The sequence below is a fragment of the Notamacropus eugenii genome, chromosome 4 (assembly GCF_028372415.1).
Source record: "Notamacropus eugenii isolate mMacEug1 chromosome 4, mMacEug1.pri_v2, whole genome shotgun sequence".
Classification (NCBI taxonomy): Eukaryota; Metazoa; Chordata; class Mammalia; order Diprotodontia; family Macropodidae; genus Notamacropus; species Notamacropus eugenii.
Window position 1 is genome coordinate 210335045 of NC_092875.1, and position 18547 is coordinate 210353591.

An 18547-nucleotide genomic window follows, 5' to 3' on the forward strand; every position below is an offset into this window, starting at 1 on the left:
GTTAGAAGTGAGCCTATTTAACAAGCCCCAAACAGTGAGAAATATGCTCACCTTAAATACAGAACAATACCTGTTGTGAAATCAGGAAAGGCTTTATTAATCTTTACATCTATTCTGGACAGGTAGCCTCCCCAGTAAGGTTATAGGAAGACTGCAGGAAGATGGGGCTTCTTATACTATTTTCTGAACTTTGAATCTTCCACAACACTGTCCCTTGGCCACGTGACTCCATGTTCTCCTCTCTGATAGGCCCTTCCTCACACAGTTCCTTGGGCCTGCACATTAGTTTCTGACCTCTAACCTGTCCATGTTAGGTCATAACCCTTATCACCTAGGAATGTGGACAACAGAACTTTTTTTTTTTTATCAGAAGAAACTTTTTTATTGTAGGTGCAGTAAGACGGCTGGACACAGTTTAGATGATTCCAATTTTGTTGTCAACATCCAAAGCATCATAGTCTGGAGCAAGCCAGACATAGGCTTTCTTCTCTCCATCAGGCTGGATCAGAGTATTGACCTTGGCCACATCTTTGTCATATAGCTTCTTTACCACCTGCTTGATCTGATGCTTGTTGGCCTTGACATCCACAATGAAGACTAGGGTGTTGCTGTCCTCAGTCTTCTTCATAGCAGACGCAGTGGTCAAGGGAAAGTTAATAATGGCATAGTGATCAAGCTTGTTTCTCCCAGGGGCACTTTTCTGAAGGTATTTGGGCTGCCTTCTTAGTCTTAGAGTCTTGAGTTGCCAGAAGGTAGGGGATGTTCGGATCTTCTTTTTGTGGCTATGGACACCCTTCAACACTGCCTTCTTGGCCTTCAAGGCCTTGGACTTGGCTTCTGTCTTGCGGGGGACAACAGCTTCCTTCTGCATCTTGGGGGAAAGACAACAGAACTTTCTTACTTCCCACACTTTTCTGCTTTTATCTGGTTATATAATTCTTCTCATTTATTCAAGCAGATTCTACCTTCTTTCCTCCCTTTCAACATGTCTTGTTCATTTGTTTTTAAAATTTCATCTTTTTGTGTGCCTTTCAAGAAAGAAAGGGATCCTTACTCCCTGTATAAACCTTCCTCTCTCTCTCCTCTAGACCTTCAATATTTGGTTCACAACTTCCATAATTATCTAGTCTCTTTCTATGCTCCATATTCTTCATGTAATTAAAACTTCCAAGATATCCATCCATTCTAGGTTTTCCCCTTTCTACAGTTTCTGCCTTACAGAGATCACCTTAATCCCCTTTTCCCTTGTACCTTACTCTAAGAACAATGACATTTCTTACAGGTGTCAAAGAGGACACTCTCTGCCAATACATCTCTGGTAATGCATCTCATCACTGATCTATTCCCTCCCTGGTTACCTTTTTTCTAATTTGTCTCAAAATCTTTTTCCTGAGTCCATACCCTCCCACTTCCTCAGGTGCTTGTTGCTCCCAGGAGTTTCATGTCCCCTTTCTAAGTCAGGATGTGTAGACATTTTAAGCACCAAATACCCCAGGCCACAGTGAAAGAGCCCCATCTCCCTTCACAGAACATCTCTCTTTACCCCTCCCAATACCAGACCAAGGTCTCTCATTTCTCCACTTGTCATGTGTTGCATTGGTTAATAGTTGTGGAGGAAGGTCAGTGAGAGTAGGGGCTTAGTGATGAGAATTTGGATAGAAACTAGATCCAAAAAGTTTCTGGAACCTGAATATAGCAATAGGGTATTGTATTTATTACAGGCATTTGTAAAAGTTTCCTCTTTGTTTCAGGTCTCATGTAGATAATTACACACAACTTATCTCCTACCCTCTGGGAACTCTTAATCCACATGAGATATGACACTAGCTAGAATAAAAAGTAAGGAGATCACAGTAACAACAAAAATAAACCTTCCACAGTAAATGGCAACAAAGAACTATTTAGCATGACAAAGTACAGGGCCAAGGGGCTTACTTTGGCATGGCCTTTTTCAGTTTTAAATTTTAAAGATGGTCTCATTGTTCCGAGGGGCTCGTTTCCCACAATGTGTCTGGCACTGTTTCTGCCTGTTCTAAGTCCTAAGGGGTATAGCTTTGGCAAGCAGTGATTAGGAGAGAAAAGAATGGGCATAAACTCATATCCTACTTAGATCCCAGGCTTGGTTATAGTGAAGAAAATTACAGAACCACGCTTTGTTACTTTTAAGTCTTTCCAAGAAATTGGAAGAAAATATAATTGGAAGCAGAGCAAGATGGGCTGCCATGTCTCCTTCAATAGCAGTTAAAACATATGTCTCTCCAAACTCATCACTGATTTTATTGTGGCTGGCTTATTTCTCCCTTGGTATCTGTGTATGACCTACTGGGATCATATGGGACATTTTAACCCCAAGCAAAATAAAATCAAATCACCCTTCATCTTCTACAGGTTGCAGGCTGTAATGGTGTCAGCCTGGAAGTGATTTGAGCAACTTGGAATGTAGAATCTTTGACCTTTAACTCACTATGGACTTCGAATGATATGAAGTTGGTAGAATTCAAGGAGAGATTCTTCAGGTTTGAAGCTACTGATAAATTTTAACAATTTGCCTAGTACACGAATTTTTCTTTTTCTTTTCAAATGAGATATTTTCAAAATGTTATCTTAAATTTATTGAATAAAACAAGTGCTTTCATAACATAGTATGATAAAAAAATGATTGAACATGAAACTGCAAACCTACTATGCACAACTTGCTCTTCCTTTCAAATAGACAGCAAAATTATTATGTAAATTTCTTTTTTTCTTCCCTTCCCCCACCATAGAAATGGCTATCACGAAGACACTAATAGGTACACACACACACACACACACACACACACACACACACACATATAGAATAGAATAATTTTACATATACATGTAAAATTATTCTATACATACTTCTATTTATCGATTCTGTCTCTGGATACTGATAGCATCTTTCTTTATAGGTTCATTATAATTTGGGTATTTATAATAGTCAAGACAACATTCATTCAAAGTGGTTCTTAAAACAATATTGCTGTAACCATACACAACGCTATCCTTCTTCTGCTCATTTTGGTCTTCATTATTTAGTGTAAGTTTTTTCTATGTTTTCCTAAGATCACTGAGCTCATCATTTCTTATAAGGCAGTAGTGTTCCATCACAATCATATATCAGAACTTGCTCAGCCATTCCCCAATTGATGAACATTCTTGAAATTTCCAGTTCTTTGCCACCACAAAGAGAGATGCTACAAACAGTTTAGAACATATACATTCTTTTCCTTTTCCACTAATTATCTTTAGAAATACACCAAGTAGTGGTATTGCTGGTCAACAATTGCTGTTTAATAACTCTTTGGGCATAATTGCATATTGCTCTCCAAAATGGTTGGATCAGTTCACAATTCCATTGACAATGATCTAGTGTCCCAATTTTTCCACATCCCCTCCAATTTATCATTTTCCCTTTCCATCATTTTAGCCAACCTGGCAGGTGTAAAATGATATCTCAAGGTTGTTTTAATTTTCATTCCTCTAATCAATAATGATTTTTTAAATTATTTTTGCTGTTCAATTGTTTTTCAGTTGTGTCTGACTGTTACCCCAGTGAGGGTTTTCTTAGGCAATGATATTGTAGTGGTTTGCCATTTCCTTCTGCAGCTCATTTGACAGATGAGGAAACTGAGGCGAACAGGGTTAAGTGAATTGCCTGGAGTCACACAGCTCATAAGTATCTGAGGCCAGATTTGAACTCAAGAAGATGAGTCTTCTTGACTTGAGGCCTGGCCCTCTATCACTACCTATGTACTCCTTATTATTAATATGATAAAATTATAAATCTTTGAATATGCAATTTTTACCTAATTTGTATATGCACATTAGTATAAGTAATGTGTATTGGGGTATGTATGTTTTTAAATGAGTTCCTATCACGTATGATCTGGGAAGATGTAAGTTCAATGTGTCCAAATAGCCAAACAATGCACAATTCAAGAAACAGTCTTAGGAAATTTACAGTAGATAGGTTCCTTTAAATTTCACTGCTTGGTTGATATTTCAGTCATTTTAGAGCTAAATTTACCTGTATCATGCACAAATCCTTTGTTAACTTGCTGCTAGTGACTCTAAATTTCTGATACCAGAATTGATGTCAAGCACCTGAGCTATCTAAAGCTTTCAATGCCTTATAGCTATTAACTATGGCAATTTTTATTCCTCCTCTCCTCCCTCCACCTTGGTTGTATCTCATTAAAGGTCATACATTCAGGCTTTGAACAGTTGAGAGCTGTGACTTAAGAATGAGAGGTGAAAACATTATCTTCAACTGATATTGTTTATTTTCCATGGATTGAATCATTTTGAGGAAAGTATTACATTATTTACTTATTCCTCTAAGAAGCTTAGAGTGTCTTATGTAAGATTTTCAAACAATAAATATTTTCTGAATTGCTCAACTTAGAAAGAAAGGAGCATCCTCCTGCTTATTTAGATCTAGGTTATCAGCCCAGGACTTTATTTTTCCTAAGGTGACTTTAAGTATAAGTGCTCTTGGAATTATTGAGAATTCAGTTCAACAGCCAATTAATAAAGACTCATTATGTGTCATGCAGCTAGGAAACACACACAAATACATACATGCATATACATACACCTTTATGTATGTCTGTATATGTTTACACACACATATATGTACCTATGCATAACATTTAGTATGTACACACAAATATACACATATTTACATATAAACATATTGTTTGGATTTGATGGAGCTTAAAGTGTAGTAGAGACAGTAACACTAATAAGAATAACGGCAACTAGAATTTGTATAGTACTCTAAAGTTTTAAAAGTACTTTATAAATTCCCCTCGTTTTATCTTTGCAATGACCCTGTGAGACAAGTGCTATCATTTTCTCCATTTTACATTTGAGGAAAGCAATCCAAATAGCAATTAAGTGATTTGTGCAGGGTCACATGATTAAGCATGTGTTTAAGAAGAGATTTGAACTCAGGCCTTCCTGACTCCAGGTCAAGTACTATAACCATTGTACCACCTAACTGATTTAGGATCCTAGATAGTTTTATAAGGGCCAATTAGGGGTTAGGACAATGTACTAAAGACATTGAGTAGAGTCAAAAAAGGTTGCAATGTCAGTCTTGAACTAGACTGTGGAGGGGATTAAATATCAGGCTATCATGGTTGTGTTTTATGTCTAGGCAATAGTAAGTCACTTTTTTCTGAGCAACAATGATGAAGTTAGACTGAAATTAGATTAATTTGCTGGTTTAAAAGGATCAACTTAAAAGTAGAGAGGCTGGGGAGGAAAATATGTTGGGAAACTATTACAATGATCTATTCATGGATAATGGAAGGTTTGGATTAGGAGGGGGGAGCACTGTGACTCAAGAGGTTGCAGAAGCAATGCCAGAGCTTGGTAAGTAATTAGACACAAGTGGAGAAGTACAAGGGAAAAGTCAATGATGATGCTGAAATTTTAAGATTCTGAACGACTGTGAAGAGGATGGTACCTCAACAGAAAAATTGCAGTTGGGATACTGGACAGAGTTATTTGTCTCTGTTGTTTATTTGCTTCTTTATTTTAGGTAGAGGATGGAGATAATGGTACAATGGAGAGCTGTCTCTGAATTATATCAGTTAAAATGATGTCTGTCAAACCTGTGTCATCTTGGGCAAATCACTTAACTTTCCCAGGCCTAAATTAACTCATTTTTTAAATGAGGGAGTGGCTCTTAATGGCTTCTGAGCCCATGATCATGACTAATATCATGAGTTCCATCATGAATTTAAGATACTAGTAGGGAATGAGATAAGCCAAGGAAGGAGAAAAAGCATATCCAAAATAGGGAACAACATGAACGGCTTTTGGACATGTTGTGTCTGAGGTGGCATCTAAGCAGAGACTTCCAAAAGGTCATTGGAAATTAGGAACAGAGTCAAGTGGAGACATGAAAGTTGGTATAAATTTTAGAAATATGTTCATAGAGATGATACTAGAAGCCTCAGAAATTCATGAGATAGAAAAGAGAGTTCATAGAGAGAAAGAAACAACATCAGGACAGATGTTTGGAGGGGCACTAATGTGTAAGAAATGGGAGAAACATGAACCAGCAAAGAAGTCTAAGAAGGAACAATCAGCTAGGCAACTTAGGAAGAATAAAGTAATAAAAAGAATGTGGTCAAAAGTATAAAAAGCTCAATGAGCTTGAAAGATGAGAAAAAAAAAATTATGGCTTACTCATGACCTTGGTGAAAGCAGTTTCATCAAAGAGGTAAAGATGAAAGTTGGATTGCAGTGTATTTGGAAATGGATCATGGTAGAACAAATATAATGAGTAAAGACCCTGTTCCTAAAAGTTTAGCAATGAAAGGTGAAAGAGAAATAGAATGTTGTTTTAAGGAGTTGACAGGGTCAAAGGAAGGGTTTTTTTTTATTAAAAAAAATATTTTTTTAAATTTTTCAAATTTTGGTTTAGATTCATATAGAACCTCAGCATATTTCTAGGGAATGAATGAAAGAAAGAATAATGAAGAGCAAAAAAAAATCTTCAGGGAGATAGGAAGGGATGCATTCAAAGACATAAGTGAAGGGGTTGGCCTGCCTGACAAGTTGGACAGTTCCCCTTCTGAAACTAGAGAGAAGAAAGAAAAGATAGCAGAGAATATAGGGAGTTTTTAGATGTAGCAAGAAGAGAGATGAGAAATCTCAATACAGATGACTTTAAACTTCTCAGAAAAGTAGGATTTAGGGTCATGTGACATCCGTCATTTTTGTAGTGATTTTGTTTTGCTCTTACCCTGTTGCCCAAGGTAACCTCCCTGGAACAGTAATGTGCCTAGCCCTGGAGGGAGCGATTGCTTGTAAAAATGAATTGCCAACCCTATTAGAACTAAAATGGACATGTAACTTTCATTGAGCTTGTAACCTTCCTGGAGTGCCCATGATTGTCCTGTAACTCAAGGCAGAGTTTGAGTTCTAAAATATCATTCCATGATAAAGTACCATATCCCATTTGTAAGTGAACTTTTGTATATAAAATGTAAATATGAAAGAATTTTTGTTCTCATATTTTCTTTCTAGGATTTTGGAATTTGCATGGAAGAGATAAAATAATAACAATAATGAATAACAATAATGAATAATAACAATAATGAATAGATCATCATTAAGAAGAAAGAATGTTTTATTAGAAAGAACTCAAGATTTGGAGGCAGAAGTATTAGGCTTTAATACTATCTCTTCCATTTATTGCTTAGGTAAGTGTGGAGAAATCATTCACTTCTCTGTGACATAATTACCTCACTTCTACGTAAAGTGGGGCCCTAGCCAATGAGTCTAGCCATTATGAACATCTACAGCATCCTCTACTGATATAATCTCCACACAGACTTCAGAATATTTTCAGATATCATTTCCAGGCTGCTTACAATGCAAATGTGATTGAAGGCTGAACCAGAACCAAGGACACTTACAGTAGACACTAAATAGTTGATTCAGATATGCCCTCTAAGTTATTTATATTTGACAGAATTCTTGGGTGACAAGAGAGGGTTTAGGTCTTAGAACATCAACATGTAAGTGTGAAAATGGTATTTAATCTTTTGAATATCCTATTATTTTCCTGCTCTTAGATGATGAAATATTAGACTGGTCTGTGACCTTGTGACCTTCAAATGTTAAGGAGAGTAAACTGCTAGAGATCTAGGATCTGGAGTCTATACTAGATTTTGTGGATAGTTGTAATATCAATGTGACATTCACAGTGCTTACAATGCTATGAACATGCTAGCACAGTTCACAATCACAAAATAAAATACTCTTCACATGGAAGACAGAATCAAAACATTTATTCAGACACCAGAAAGCAAAATCTTAACACCAGAAAGCCAAATCCATCATAGCAACAAAGAAATCCATCAGAGTAACCAAGATGTCTATACACATTAACAATACAAGGGGCACTACCAGCCCCAAGCCTTCCCCCTGCTAGGCTTCCCACAAACCAACTCCCTTAAATAAATCACAAACAAGCTCTCCCACTTAAGCTAGTTGCTGTCCCAGTTGCCTGCTTTCTCTGTCCTTCCCAGCTTTAACTAGTCTGATCAACTTTCTCTCAGCTCTGTTCTAGCTCTGCCTCTTCCTGTTCTACCCTTCCTTCTCCACTCTTGTGACTTGACTAATGTGACTCAGGTTTCCATGTAACTTTAGCAGATTGCTTGGGCCCATTAATGGATGGGAAAGATCTTCCCATTAAGAAGCAAAATTACATTAACAGTAAGCAAATATGCATTGTCAATACAACAGTATAGCCCAGTGACGATTGAGATTCCAGTGGACTGCTTCACCCAGAAGAAAAGTGGATTGAAGACAGCCAAGAAGGAATGTTAGTGACTCATTCACTGGCGATTCGTAAGTGAACTTGGTGGGGTGAATGCATTGTATAAACTTCTTTGATATTATTTTCTCTAGGCATTGAGGTTGTATAGGGCAGAATGTGCTTCTAGGTGTTTGTACAAAACCACTTACATTTCAATTCTTGCTATATCTTGGCAAATATCCTTTTGTAAAAGCTAATTGATGCTAATTGGTTAAATGATAAAGGGGCGCTGATCACTTGTGGTTAATATAATGAGTGAACACACCAAAATTGTATCCGTACAACTCTGTTTTGGAGGCCTAAACCATCAGTGAGAATTTAACTTGGGATAATGATCCCCAGAGCTCATGAAAGCTCCACATAAAATGAAGGAGTTGAACTCAATGCCCTTGAAAGTCTGTTCCGGTTCTAAATCATAGGATTACGTTCACATGGGGCTTCATTGGCCCAGTTTCAACTTGGAATGAAGTCATTATTGGGGCATTCCTAGGATTTGCGTAGCCTTATTCTGGTCACCATCTTTTATCAATAGCTTGGATGAAGACCCAGAGGTCATGCTTATCATACCTGCAGATGACATAAAGCAGATCAAGATAATTATCATGTTTGATGACAGAGAAGTGGGAGATACTCTGTTTTCCAGAGCTAAGGCCCAGCAAGCAAGCTGTTCCCTGAGGTTGGCATAACAACAATCCTTTGCACTCATGTTCTGGATGATCTCACCCTTTGGCAAAATCACATAATATTTGTATTGCTTTGACCAGCACAAGGTGTTTTCTGAGCTCGGACAAGCATTGGACAAGTTCTGGTCATGAAGCCCTGCTGTGAATCAAGCTTGTTACTTTGTTACTGTTATCCTCATTGTCAGGGTAACAGTTCACTGCATAGTCACTAGTATAACTACTGAGATCTACCTACCCCCAACTAGGGGCAGAGCCCAAACTTGTGTGTGTAGTTTGCCTCCTTGCTTGCAAGCCTTTTTCCTCACTTTTGAAATAAAACTTCTATTTGATTCCTGATTCTCCTGTCTCTTGGCTGCTCTGTTCAGCTCTGGTCACTTACAGTTTAGAGGCCACTTTAATCTGGTTGATAGTAGGCAAAAACTATTAATGTTAAAGAAATTAGTTTTTGCAGTAAGAAAGAGCATAGGGTCATTGGAAAAACTGTGGTTTTCCAAACATGATCCAGCATGATTGTGCCTGTTGTACTCTTTGTTGTTCAGTCATGTCTGTCTTCATGATCCCATCTGGGGTTTTCTTGGCAAAGATACTGGAATGGTGTGCCATTGCCTTCTCATTTTACAGCTCATTTTACAGATGAGGGAATTGAGGCAATCAGGGTTAAGTTATTTGCCCAGGGTCAGATAGCTAGTAGGAGTCTGAGGCCAGATTTGAACTCAGAAAGAATTTTCTTGACTCTAGGCTCAGAACTCTATTTACTGTGCCACATAGCTGCCTTTCTTTATGTATATAATTAAATTAATTTATCAGCTTTAATTTCACATTTTGTTTCATTTAGCAGCTTCTAAAATCAAGGGCATCTATTTACCAAAACGTGTAGCTTTTTAAGATGTGAGTTCCCTAGCAATGTCTATATCTGAAATGATGTAAAGGAACGGTTTGTTCTAGACAGAATGTTAATGCAGAATCCCAGCTGCTGTCAAATCGGTTATTACTATACAGTCTGCACCTAATGTAATTCTTAAAGCCTGTTGCTGAGAAACTAAAGAGAGGGAAAAAGCAACATACGGGAAAATCAATATTCTTTTGCAACATGGCCAATCAGAAACACAATATTGAATTAGAGAGTGATAAAACATTTCATGAGCTTTTTATGTATGTGCCATTTGAAGAAGAAAAAGAAAGCAAATGCTCTAAAGGAAGATTGAAATGGGAAGGAAGCAATTCCAATTTTAATCACAGTATTCTGACGACCTTTTATAGAAGTAACCCCAACAGTTATATCCATAAAACAGTAACAGTGACTTTTCAAGGATGTTCAAAGAAAGCAGGTTCAAATACTATGTTATGGCATTATATTCAATAGAGAAGAGAATAAATAATATAGCAGATTTTTATCATAACAAATTAATGCCTATTTTACATTTTTATTTTTAATAAATCATCTACAACTGCTAAAAATTTAAAAATAAAAAAAATTTGACAATTTGGATGAACTATGTCAAAGATGAATCAGGATTAATTTCTAATATCTGAATTAGAGAATACTTATTGATTCAAACAAAAGAAGGGTGATGGAGCTAAATATGCCTACTGGCCTCTTCCAGTGACTCCCATGCTCTGGCCTCTGGTTAATTTTATATGCTCATTGTGATCAAGAGTTTTTTTACATGCAACAAAATCTGGAGTTCTTCCTGTCTCTATCACCAATTCTCTTGGCAAAGTCCCAGCCTTTGGGATAGATGCAGATCAGCCATGAACTTTAGGTTCTGCATATACCCTTGTAAGGAACTAAGGAGCATATGTCACTCCTCATGAAGCCAAAGCTATCAAGATCAACTCAGTGGGAGGTTCCCTAGCCAGCAGATTATTATATCTGCTCTGGTCCCTAGCTAAAGGCCATTATAGCCCAGTGACTCCTGCTGTCCTGTACCCAGTTCATGTATATATGTGTGTAATATGATATTGACAATTAAAGGCCTTAATTTAGACCAAGATAATGTAAATTCCTTGAGAAGACACTTTCATTTTTGTATTTGATTCTGAAGCACCCAGAATAATGATTTCTTGTACATAATAGGCTTAAAAGTTATTTGTGGAATTGAATCTATTAGTAGGAAGAATTTATATTTTTAAGCCTTTTGTATATAATTAAATGACCATAGTTTTTTAAAAGAAAATTTTATTGATATTTTGTTTTCATATTACCCTGCTCTATGGGATATCTAATGTAACAAAATAAAATAATTAATTTAAACTAGCAATACAGAAAATTCATCTAAAATTGTATGCAACATTCTACATCAGTAGCATGCCTCCTTATTTAAAAAAAATAATTAATAGAAATCTATTTATGCTCCCTCCCACTTTCAATTTCTTGAATAGAAGAAAAAAAAATTCCTTGTAATAAATGTGCGTAATCAAACAAAACAAATTACCTCATTAACTATATATAAAAACATATATCACGTGCCCATTTTAGGTTTATCTTGTATGGTGTGAGATGCTGATTTGTGCCTCATTTCTGCCAGATTACCTTCCATTTTTCCCAAAAGATTTTATGAAATAGTCAATTCTTTCTGGAATCTTTGAATGTATCAAATACTATGCTATTGTGCTCATCTGCTTCTATATCTTGTATATTTTATTTATTCTGTTCAATTGACCAAACATTCTATTTATTGTCCCCTAACCTATTGCTATAATGACCATAGGATTCTAGTGTATTTTGAGATGTGTAGTACTGTCATTTTTTAAAATATGGGTTGAGCTTACACATGAGCAATTAATATTTTCCTAGGTATTTGTAACTGTCCCTGGGTATTTTTAACTGTCTTTATTTTATGAAGAGTGTTTTTCTTTTCAATTGCATTCATATAGTTGTTGAATATGGCAGGTAGAGTGCCAAGTATCTACTGTCTGTAGATATTTTAAACAGGATTTCTCTTTCTCTTTTTGTCTGCTGGGTTTTTTGTTAAAATTTATTTATTTAACATTTAACATTCATTTTCACAAAATTTTGGGTTCCAAATTTTCTCCCCATTTGTCCCCTCCCCCACCCCTATACACCAAGCATTCTGATTACCCCCATCACCAATCTGCCCTCTCTTCTATCGTTCCTCTTTTCCCTTGTCCCCATCTTCTCTTTTGTCCTGTAGGGCCAAATAACTTTCTATGCACCCCATTACCTGTATTTCTTATTTCCTAGTAGCAAGAACAGTACTCAACAGTTGTTCCTAAAACTTTGAGTTCCAACTTCTCTTCATCCCTCCCTCCCCACCCATTCCCTTTGGGAAGGCAAGCAATTTAATATAGGCCATATCTGTGTAGTTTTGCAAATGACTTCCATAATAGTCCTGCTGTGTAAGAGGAACTATATTTCCCTCCATCCTATCCTGCCCCCCATTGCTTCTATTCTCTCTTTTGATCCTGTCCCTCCCGAAGAGTGTTGACTTCAAATTGCTCCCTCCTCCCACTGTCCTCCCTTCCACCATCCCCCCATCCTGCTTATCCCCTTCCCCCTACTTTCCTGTATTGTAAGATAGGTTTTCATACCAAAATGAATGTGCATTTTATTCCTTCCTTTAGTCAAATGTGATGAGAGTAAACTTCATGTTTTTCTCTCACCTCCCCTCTTTTTCCCCCCACTAAAAAGTCTTTTGCTTGCCTCTTTTATGAGAGATAATTTGCCCCATTCCATTTCTCCCTTTCTCCTCCCAATATATTTCCCTCTGACCCCTTAATTTCATTTTTTTAAAGATATGATCCCATCCTCTTCAATTCACTCTGTGCACTCTGTCTCTATGTGTGTGTGCATGTGCATGTGTGTGTGTGTAATCCCACCCAGTACCCACATACTGAAAAGTTTCAAGAGTTACAAATATTTTCTTTCCATGTAGGAATGTAAACAGTTCATCTTTAGTAAAGTCCCTTATGACTTCTCTTTGCTGCTTACCTTTTCATGCTTCTCTTCATTCTTGTGTTTGAAAGTCAAATTTTCTTTTCAGTTCTAGTGTTTTCATCAAGAATGCTTGAAAGTTCTCGATTTCATTGAAAGACTACTTTTTCCCCTGAAATATTATGCTCAGTTTTGCTGGGTAAGCGATTCTTGGTTTTAGTCCTAGTTCCTTTGACTTCTGGAATATGATATTCCACGCCCTTCAATCCCTTAATGTAGAAGCTGCTAGACCTTGTGTTATCCTGATTGTATTTCCACAATACTTGAATTGTTTCTTTCTAGCTGCTTGCAATATTTTCTCCTTGACCAAGGAACTCTGGAATTTGGCCACAATGTTCCAATGTTTCTCTTTTTGGATCTCTTTCAGAAGGTGATCGGTGGATTCCTTGAATACTTATTTTGCCCTCTGGTTCTAGAATATCAGGGCAGTTTTTCTTGATAATTTCGTGAAAGATGATGTCTAAGCTCTTTTTTTTGATCATGGCTTTCAGGTAGTCCCATAATTTTTAAATTGTCTCTCCTGGATCTGTTTTCCAGGTCAGTTGTTTTTCCAATGAGATAGTTCACATTATCTTCCATTTTTTCATTCTTTGTTTTGTTTTGTGATTTCTTGGTTTCTCATAAAGTCATTAGCCTCCATCTGTTCCATTCTAATTTTTAAAGAACTATTTTCTTTAGTGAGCTTTTGAACATCCTTTTCCATTTGCCTAATTCTGCTTTTGAAAGCATTCTTCTCCCCATTGGCTTTTTGAACCTCTTTTGCCAATTGAGTTAACCTATTTTTCAAGGTGTTAATTTCTTCAGCATTTTTTTGGGTCTCCTTTAGCAAGGTGTTGATCTGCTTTTCATGCTTTTCTTGCATCTCTCTCATTTCTTTTCCCAGTTTTTCCTCCACTTCTCTAACTTGATTTTCAAAATCCTTTTTGAGCTCTTCCATAGCCTGAGCCCATTGAATATTTATTTTGGGTGTTTAGGATACAGAAGCCTTGATTTCTATGTCTTTCCCTGATGGTAAGCGTTGTTCTTCCTCATCTGAAAGGAAGGGAAGAGATATCTGTTCACCAAGAAAGTAACCTTCTATGGTCTTATTTTTTTTCCCTTTTGTGGGCATTTTCTCAGCCAGTTACTTGACTTCTGAGTTTCCTCTCCACACCCATCAGGCCTCCAGATCTGCCCAGCTAGTGCTTGGGGTCTGAGATTCAAATGCTGCTTCCCAGCCTCAGGGATTTCAGCAGGGGTGGGGTTGCTATTCAGTTGAGATTAAGTTCAGGTACTTTAGGTGGGGGCAGGGCCACCACACAAGGCTCAATTCCCTCAGGGAGTTTATGAGGAGACTTTCAACAATGGATCTGGGCTCCTGCCTGCTTTGGGAGCCCCTGGCTGCTGCTGCCTCTGCTGCTGCCTCCTGAGGGGGCCTGAGTTATGGGGGACACCCATTTCCCTCTTGGCCAGCCAAAGAGACTCTCTCACTGACCTTTGGTGCCTGTGGGTGAAGGGACCTGTGTGGCCCCTGGAGATTCTGTCCCTGAAGCCTGCTCAGATCTGCTACCCTCAGTGCCATGTGGCCAAGGCAGGGCTGGGCTCTGCTCTGGGTCCAGGGCATGACGGACATTTCGTGTCAGTTTTTCAGGGCTCTCTGGAACAGAAATCTCCTCCACTCCATTGTTCTGTGGCTTCTGCTGCTCCAGAATTTGTTGGGAGTTCTTCTTTACAGGTATTTTATGGGCTGTGGATTCAGAGCTAGCATATGTGTATCTTTCTGCTCTGCCATCTTGGCTCCTCCTGGGTTTTGTTGTTAAATACAGAAGTGTTGATGATTTATGTGGGTTTATTCAGCAACTTTATTAAAGCTGTTAATTGTTTCAAGTGTAATTTTAGTTGTCTCTAGGTTTCTCTAAGTAAAACATCATATCATCCTCAAAAAAATGATAGTTTTATTTCCTCATTGCCTGTGTTTATTCCTAGCATTTCTTTTTCTTGTCCTGTTACAACAGCAGCATTTTAAATACAGTATTAATAATAATGGAGATAACAGGCATCCTTTCTTCACTCCAGATCTTATTGAGAAGGCTTTTAGTTTATTCCCATTGTGTATAAAAGCTTGCTCTTGGTTTTAGATAAATGTTACTTATTTTAAGGAAAACTCTTAGCATTCCTATGCTCTGTAGTGTGTTTTAACATGAATGGATGTATTTTGTCCAAAGATTTTCCTCTGCCAATTGAAATAATTATGATTTTTGTTCTTTTTTTGTTATAGTTTTCTTACTACTAAACAAGTCTTACATTCCTGGTATAAATTTTGCCTGGTCATAGAATATGATATTTGTAATTTACTACTGTTACCTCTTTGCTAGTATTCTTTTTAATCTTTTTTTGCACCGATATTCATGAGTAAAGTCGCTCTGTAGTTTTCTTTTTCTTTTTTTTGACTTTCTCTTGTTTAGGTATGAGTATCACATTTCTGTCACAGATGGAATTTAATAGATCTTTTACCTAATTATTCAAATTGTTTTTGTAGTTTTGGGATTGATTTTTGTTTAACTGTGTGACATAATTTACTTATACTCACCTCCAAACAACCATAAAATATAACCCCATGCAAATCTTGGAACAGCAGAAATAGCAAAAAGATGGGGTAAAACAATCTGTGCAGCCACAGGTAAACAGCCAGGGACTGCAGCCACTAGCACAAGAAGCCAGAAGCAGTGACCCTTCCATCCTAAGAACAGAGCTCAAATATAAAAGAAAAAAGGGCAAAAAAAAGAATGGGAGGGGAGAAGGAGTGTTAGATGAGCAGAAAACAAACAAACAAAAAGAATCTGACTATAGAACATTATTATGGTGACATGGAAGTCCAAGACACAAACTCAGAAGAGGACAACAATGTCAAAACATCTCTGAGCAAAACCCCAAAGAAAAATAGGAAGTGGCCTCAAGCACAGAAAGATCTTATGGAAGAGCTCAAAAAAGAACTTAAAAATCATATAGGAGACAAAGAAGAAACATTAGGAAAAAATGGTAGTGATGCAAGAGAATTGTGGGAAAAAAGAGTCATCAGCCTGGAAAACTACTGAAAAAAGTAGAATTGGCCAAATGCAAAAGGAGATACAAAAATTCAGTGAAAAAACAATTCCCTAAAGAGTACAATTGGCCAAATGAAAAGAAAGCCCAAAAACTAATTGAGAAAAAGAATAACTTAAAAGTTAAAATTGAGCAAGTGGAAGCTAATAGCTTTATGAGGTACCATGAATCAATCAAACAAATTCAAAATGATGAAAAAAATGAAAGAAAATGTAATATACCTCATGGGAAAAACTACTGACCTAGAGAATGGATCAAGGAGAGACAATATCAGAACCACTGGACTGTGTGGAAGCCATCATCAAATGAAGACCTAGACATCCTCTTTCAAGAAATTATCAAGGAAAGCTGCCCTGATGTCCTGAAACCAGAAGGCCAAATAAGCTTTCATAAGATAAGACCAGAACTAAACCAAAAATGTGGTCTACAAAATCAAAACCCAAGTGAAGCATAAACAGGTAAAAAGATAAAAGAAAACTTAAGGGATTCAATAGACTTAACATGTTTACATCCTGACATGAGAAGATAATACTGATCACTCTTAAAATTGTATCACTAACAGTACAGATAAAAAGAAATATACATAGACAAAGGATATATATATATATATATATATATATATATATATATATATATATATATATATATATATATATATATATATATATATATAATATAAGGTGAACTGGAGACAATGACAAAAAAATAAAGGGATGAGAAAGAGGGATATAAAGGGTGCAGAAGGAAGGGAGAGGTAGAATGGGGTAAACTATCTCACATGAAGAGGCCAGAAAGACCTATTACAGTAGAGGGGAGGAGGGGTGTGTTGGCAATGGGCACTGTATGAAACTCTCATTAGTTATATTTGAAAAGTCAATTTTAGAGATTTTGAAAGGCCATCATTTTACCAAAATCTCTACGATGCAGAAGTTTGGATAATTGTGGACCCCCAAGATAAGTTAATCCAGTTATGATCACTGTGATTTCTATTTCTGCTGATATCACCTTTTCCTGAGCATTGTGTATGTCCAGATATCCTTCATGTCACTGACTATCACTGTGCAAAATTCAAGAAAAATATTTCTATCATTCACTTCAGGTAACCCATTTCTACTTGTAGAAAGGTGCCTTATAACAGGCACTTTCCCCCTAGGCAGTTTCAGGCTGTGCTGCACAGAAAGTGATTGGAGCAGTGAAAATGACAGACTAGTTGGTGCTAGAAAACTGGGACTATGAGAATAACACTATTGCTAGGTGGTCTTCATTGGTAATCAAAGATTCACTCAGCTACTGTCCAACAAAAGAACATCTTAATATTTCTTTAAAAGACTGTTTGTGGTCCATCAGGTGACAATCCTATAGAATTCCAGGGCTTCTATTTCTCTATATTATTTGAATAATAAGTTCCCCTGAATCTTAGTTAAAAAAGTAATGTCTAATTTTGACTTGTCTGTAAAATTAATAAGATAAACAATTTACAACCACATACATTTAAATAATGCTTTATAGTTAATAAAGAGCTTTCAAGTACAAGATCTAATTAGATCTTTTCTACAATCCTATGAAGTAGATAAGGCAGGTACAATAATATTTGTATTTGAATTTGGTATTAATGGAGTGATGGGGCTCAAAGACTATTTATTAATGGGTTACTGTCAGTCATCTTGAACAGAGGTCTTTAGTGAGGCATTCTTGGGACCTGTCTATAGCCCCCCCTTTTTTTGACATTTGTATCAATTACTTGAATGAAACTACAGATGACATGCCTATCAAATTTTCATATGACATCCAGGTAGACTGTTGGAAGACTAAAGGTTAAATTAATAACAGCTAGGATGTATATAGTATTTTAAAGCTTGAAAATCAATTTACATGTACAATCTCATTTGTTCTTCACAATGACCCTGTGAGGAATGTTACTACCATTTTACAGATCTGGAAACTGAGTCTGAAAGAGTTTAAGTTACTTACCTAAGTTCATACAGGTAGGAAACATCTGTGACAGGATTTGAATTCAGATCTTCCTGATTCCAAATCCAGCGCTCTAGTCCCTTTGCTACCTATTCAGTGAGGGTTCAAATCTATTAATGTTAAATTTAGTAGAGATAAATGCAAAGTTTTATACTGGGATCCAAAACCATCTCTCTCCTAAATACAAGATGGAGCAAGTGTAAGTAGACAATAGAATCAGCTAAAACACCTGGCACCTAACATTGTGATTTTTAAATGAATGTTTATTTTGGTTGGGGGCATGCATTATTATGGGATATAATGATCTACTAGTTTTCATGGAATTTGGAGTAAAAAAGATAAAGTATCCCTTGAATTATAAAGCAATGGAAAGGAGATAGTCTTTCTTTTTTAGAACTATAGGATACTTAAATGAAGGAGGAGACAATATCATTGATACAGCACAGAGACTTTAATGTAATTTATAATATATATTTTAAATAATCATAGAAT

At 36.7% G+C, this 18547-nt stretch overlaps 1 protein-coding gene across 1 annotated transcript; it reads right to left on the minus strand.

The window, feature by feature from the left end:
• Positions 1–415: 415 nt before the first annotated feature.
• Positions 416–1980, minus strand: LOC140502413 (large ribosomal subunit protein uL23-like). Its single transcript, XM_072606597.1, has 2 exons — positions 1872–1980; positions 416–924 (listed from the first exon to the last, which is right to left on the minus strand). The coding sequence occupies exons 1-2, from the start codon at positions 1978–1980 to the stop codon at positions 416–418; spliced, it is 618 nt and encodes a 205-aa protein (XP_072462698.1).
• Between the last annotated feature and the right edge of the window lie 16567 nt (positions 1981–18547).

Excerpts from the sequence above, each read along its gene's own strand:
- LOC140502413 (XM_072606597.1), bottom strand. The coding sequence starts at position 1,980 with ATGAGACCATCTTTAAAATTTAAAACTGAAAAAGGCCATGCCAAAGTA. Across the intron at positions 925-1,871 it reads GTTGCCATTTACTGTGGAAG|ATAAAAGCAGAAAAGTGTGG; the intron begins GTTTATTTTTGT and ends TTATATAACCAG.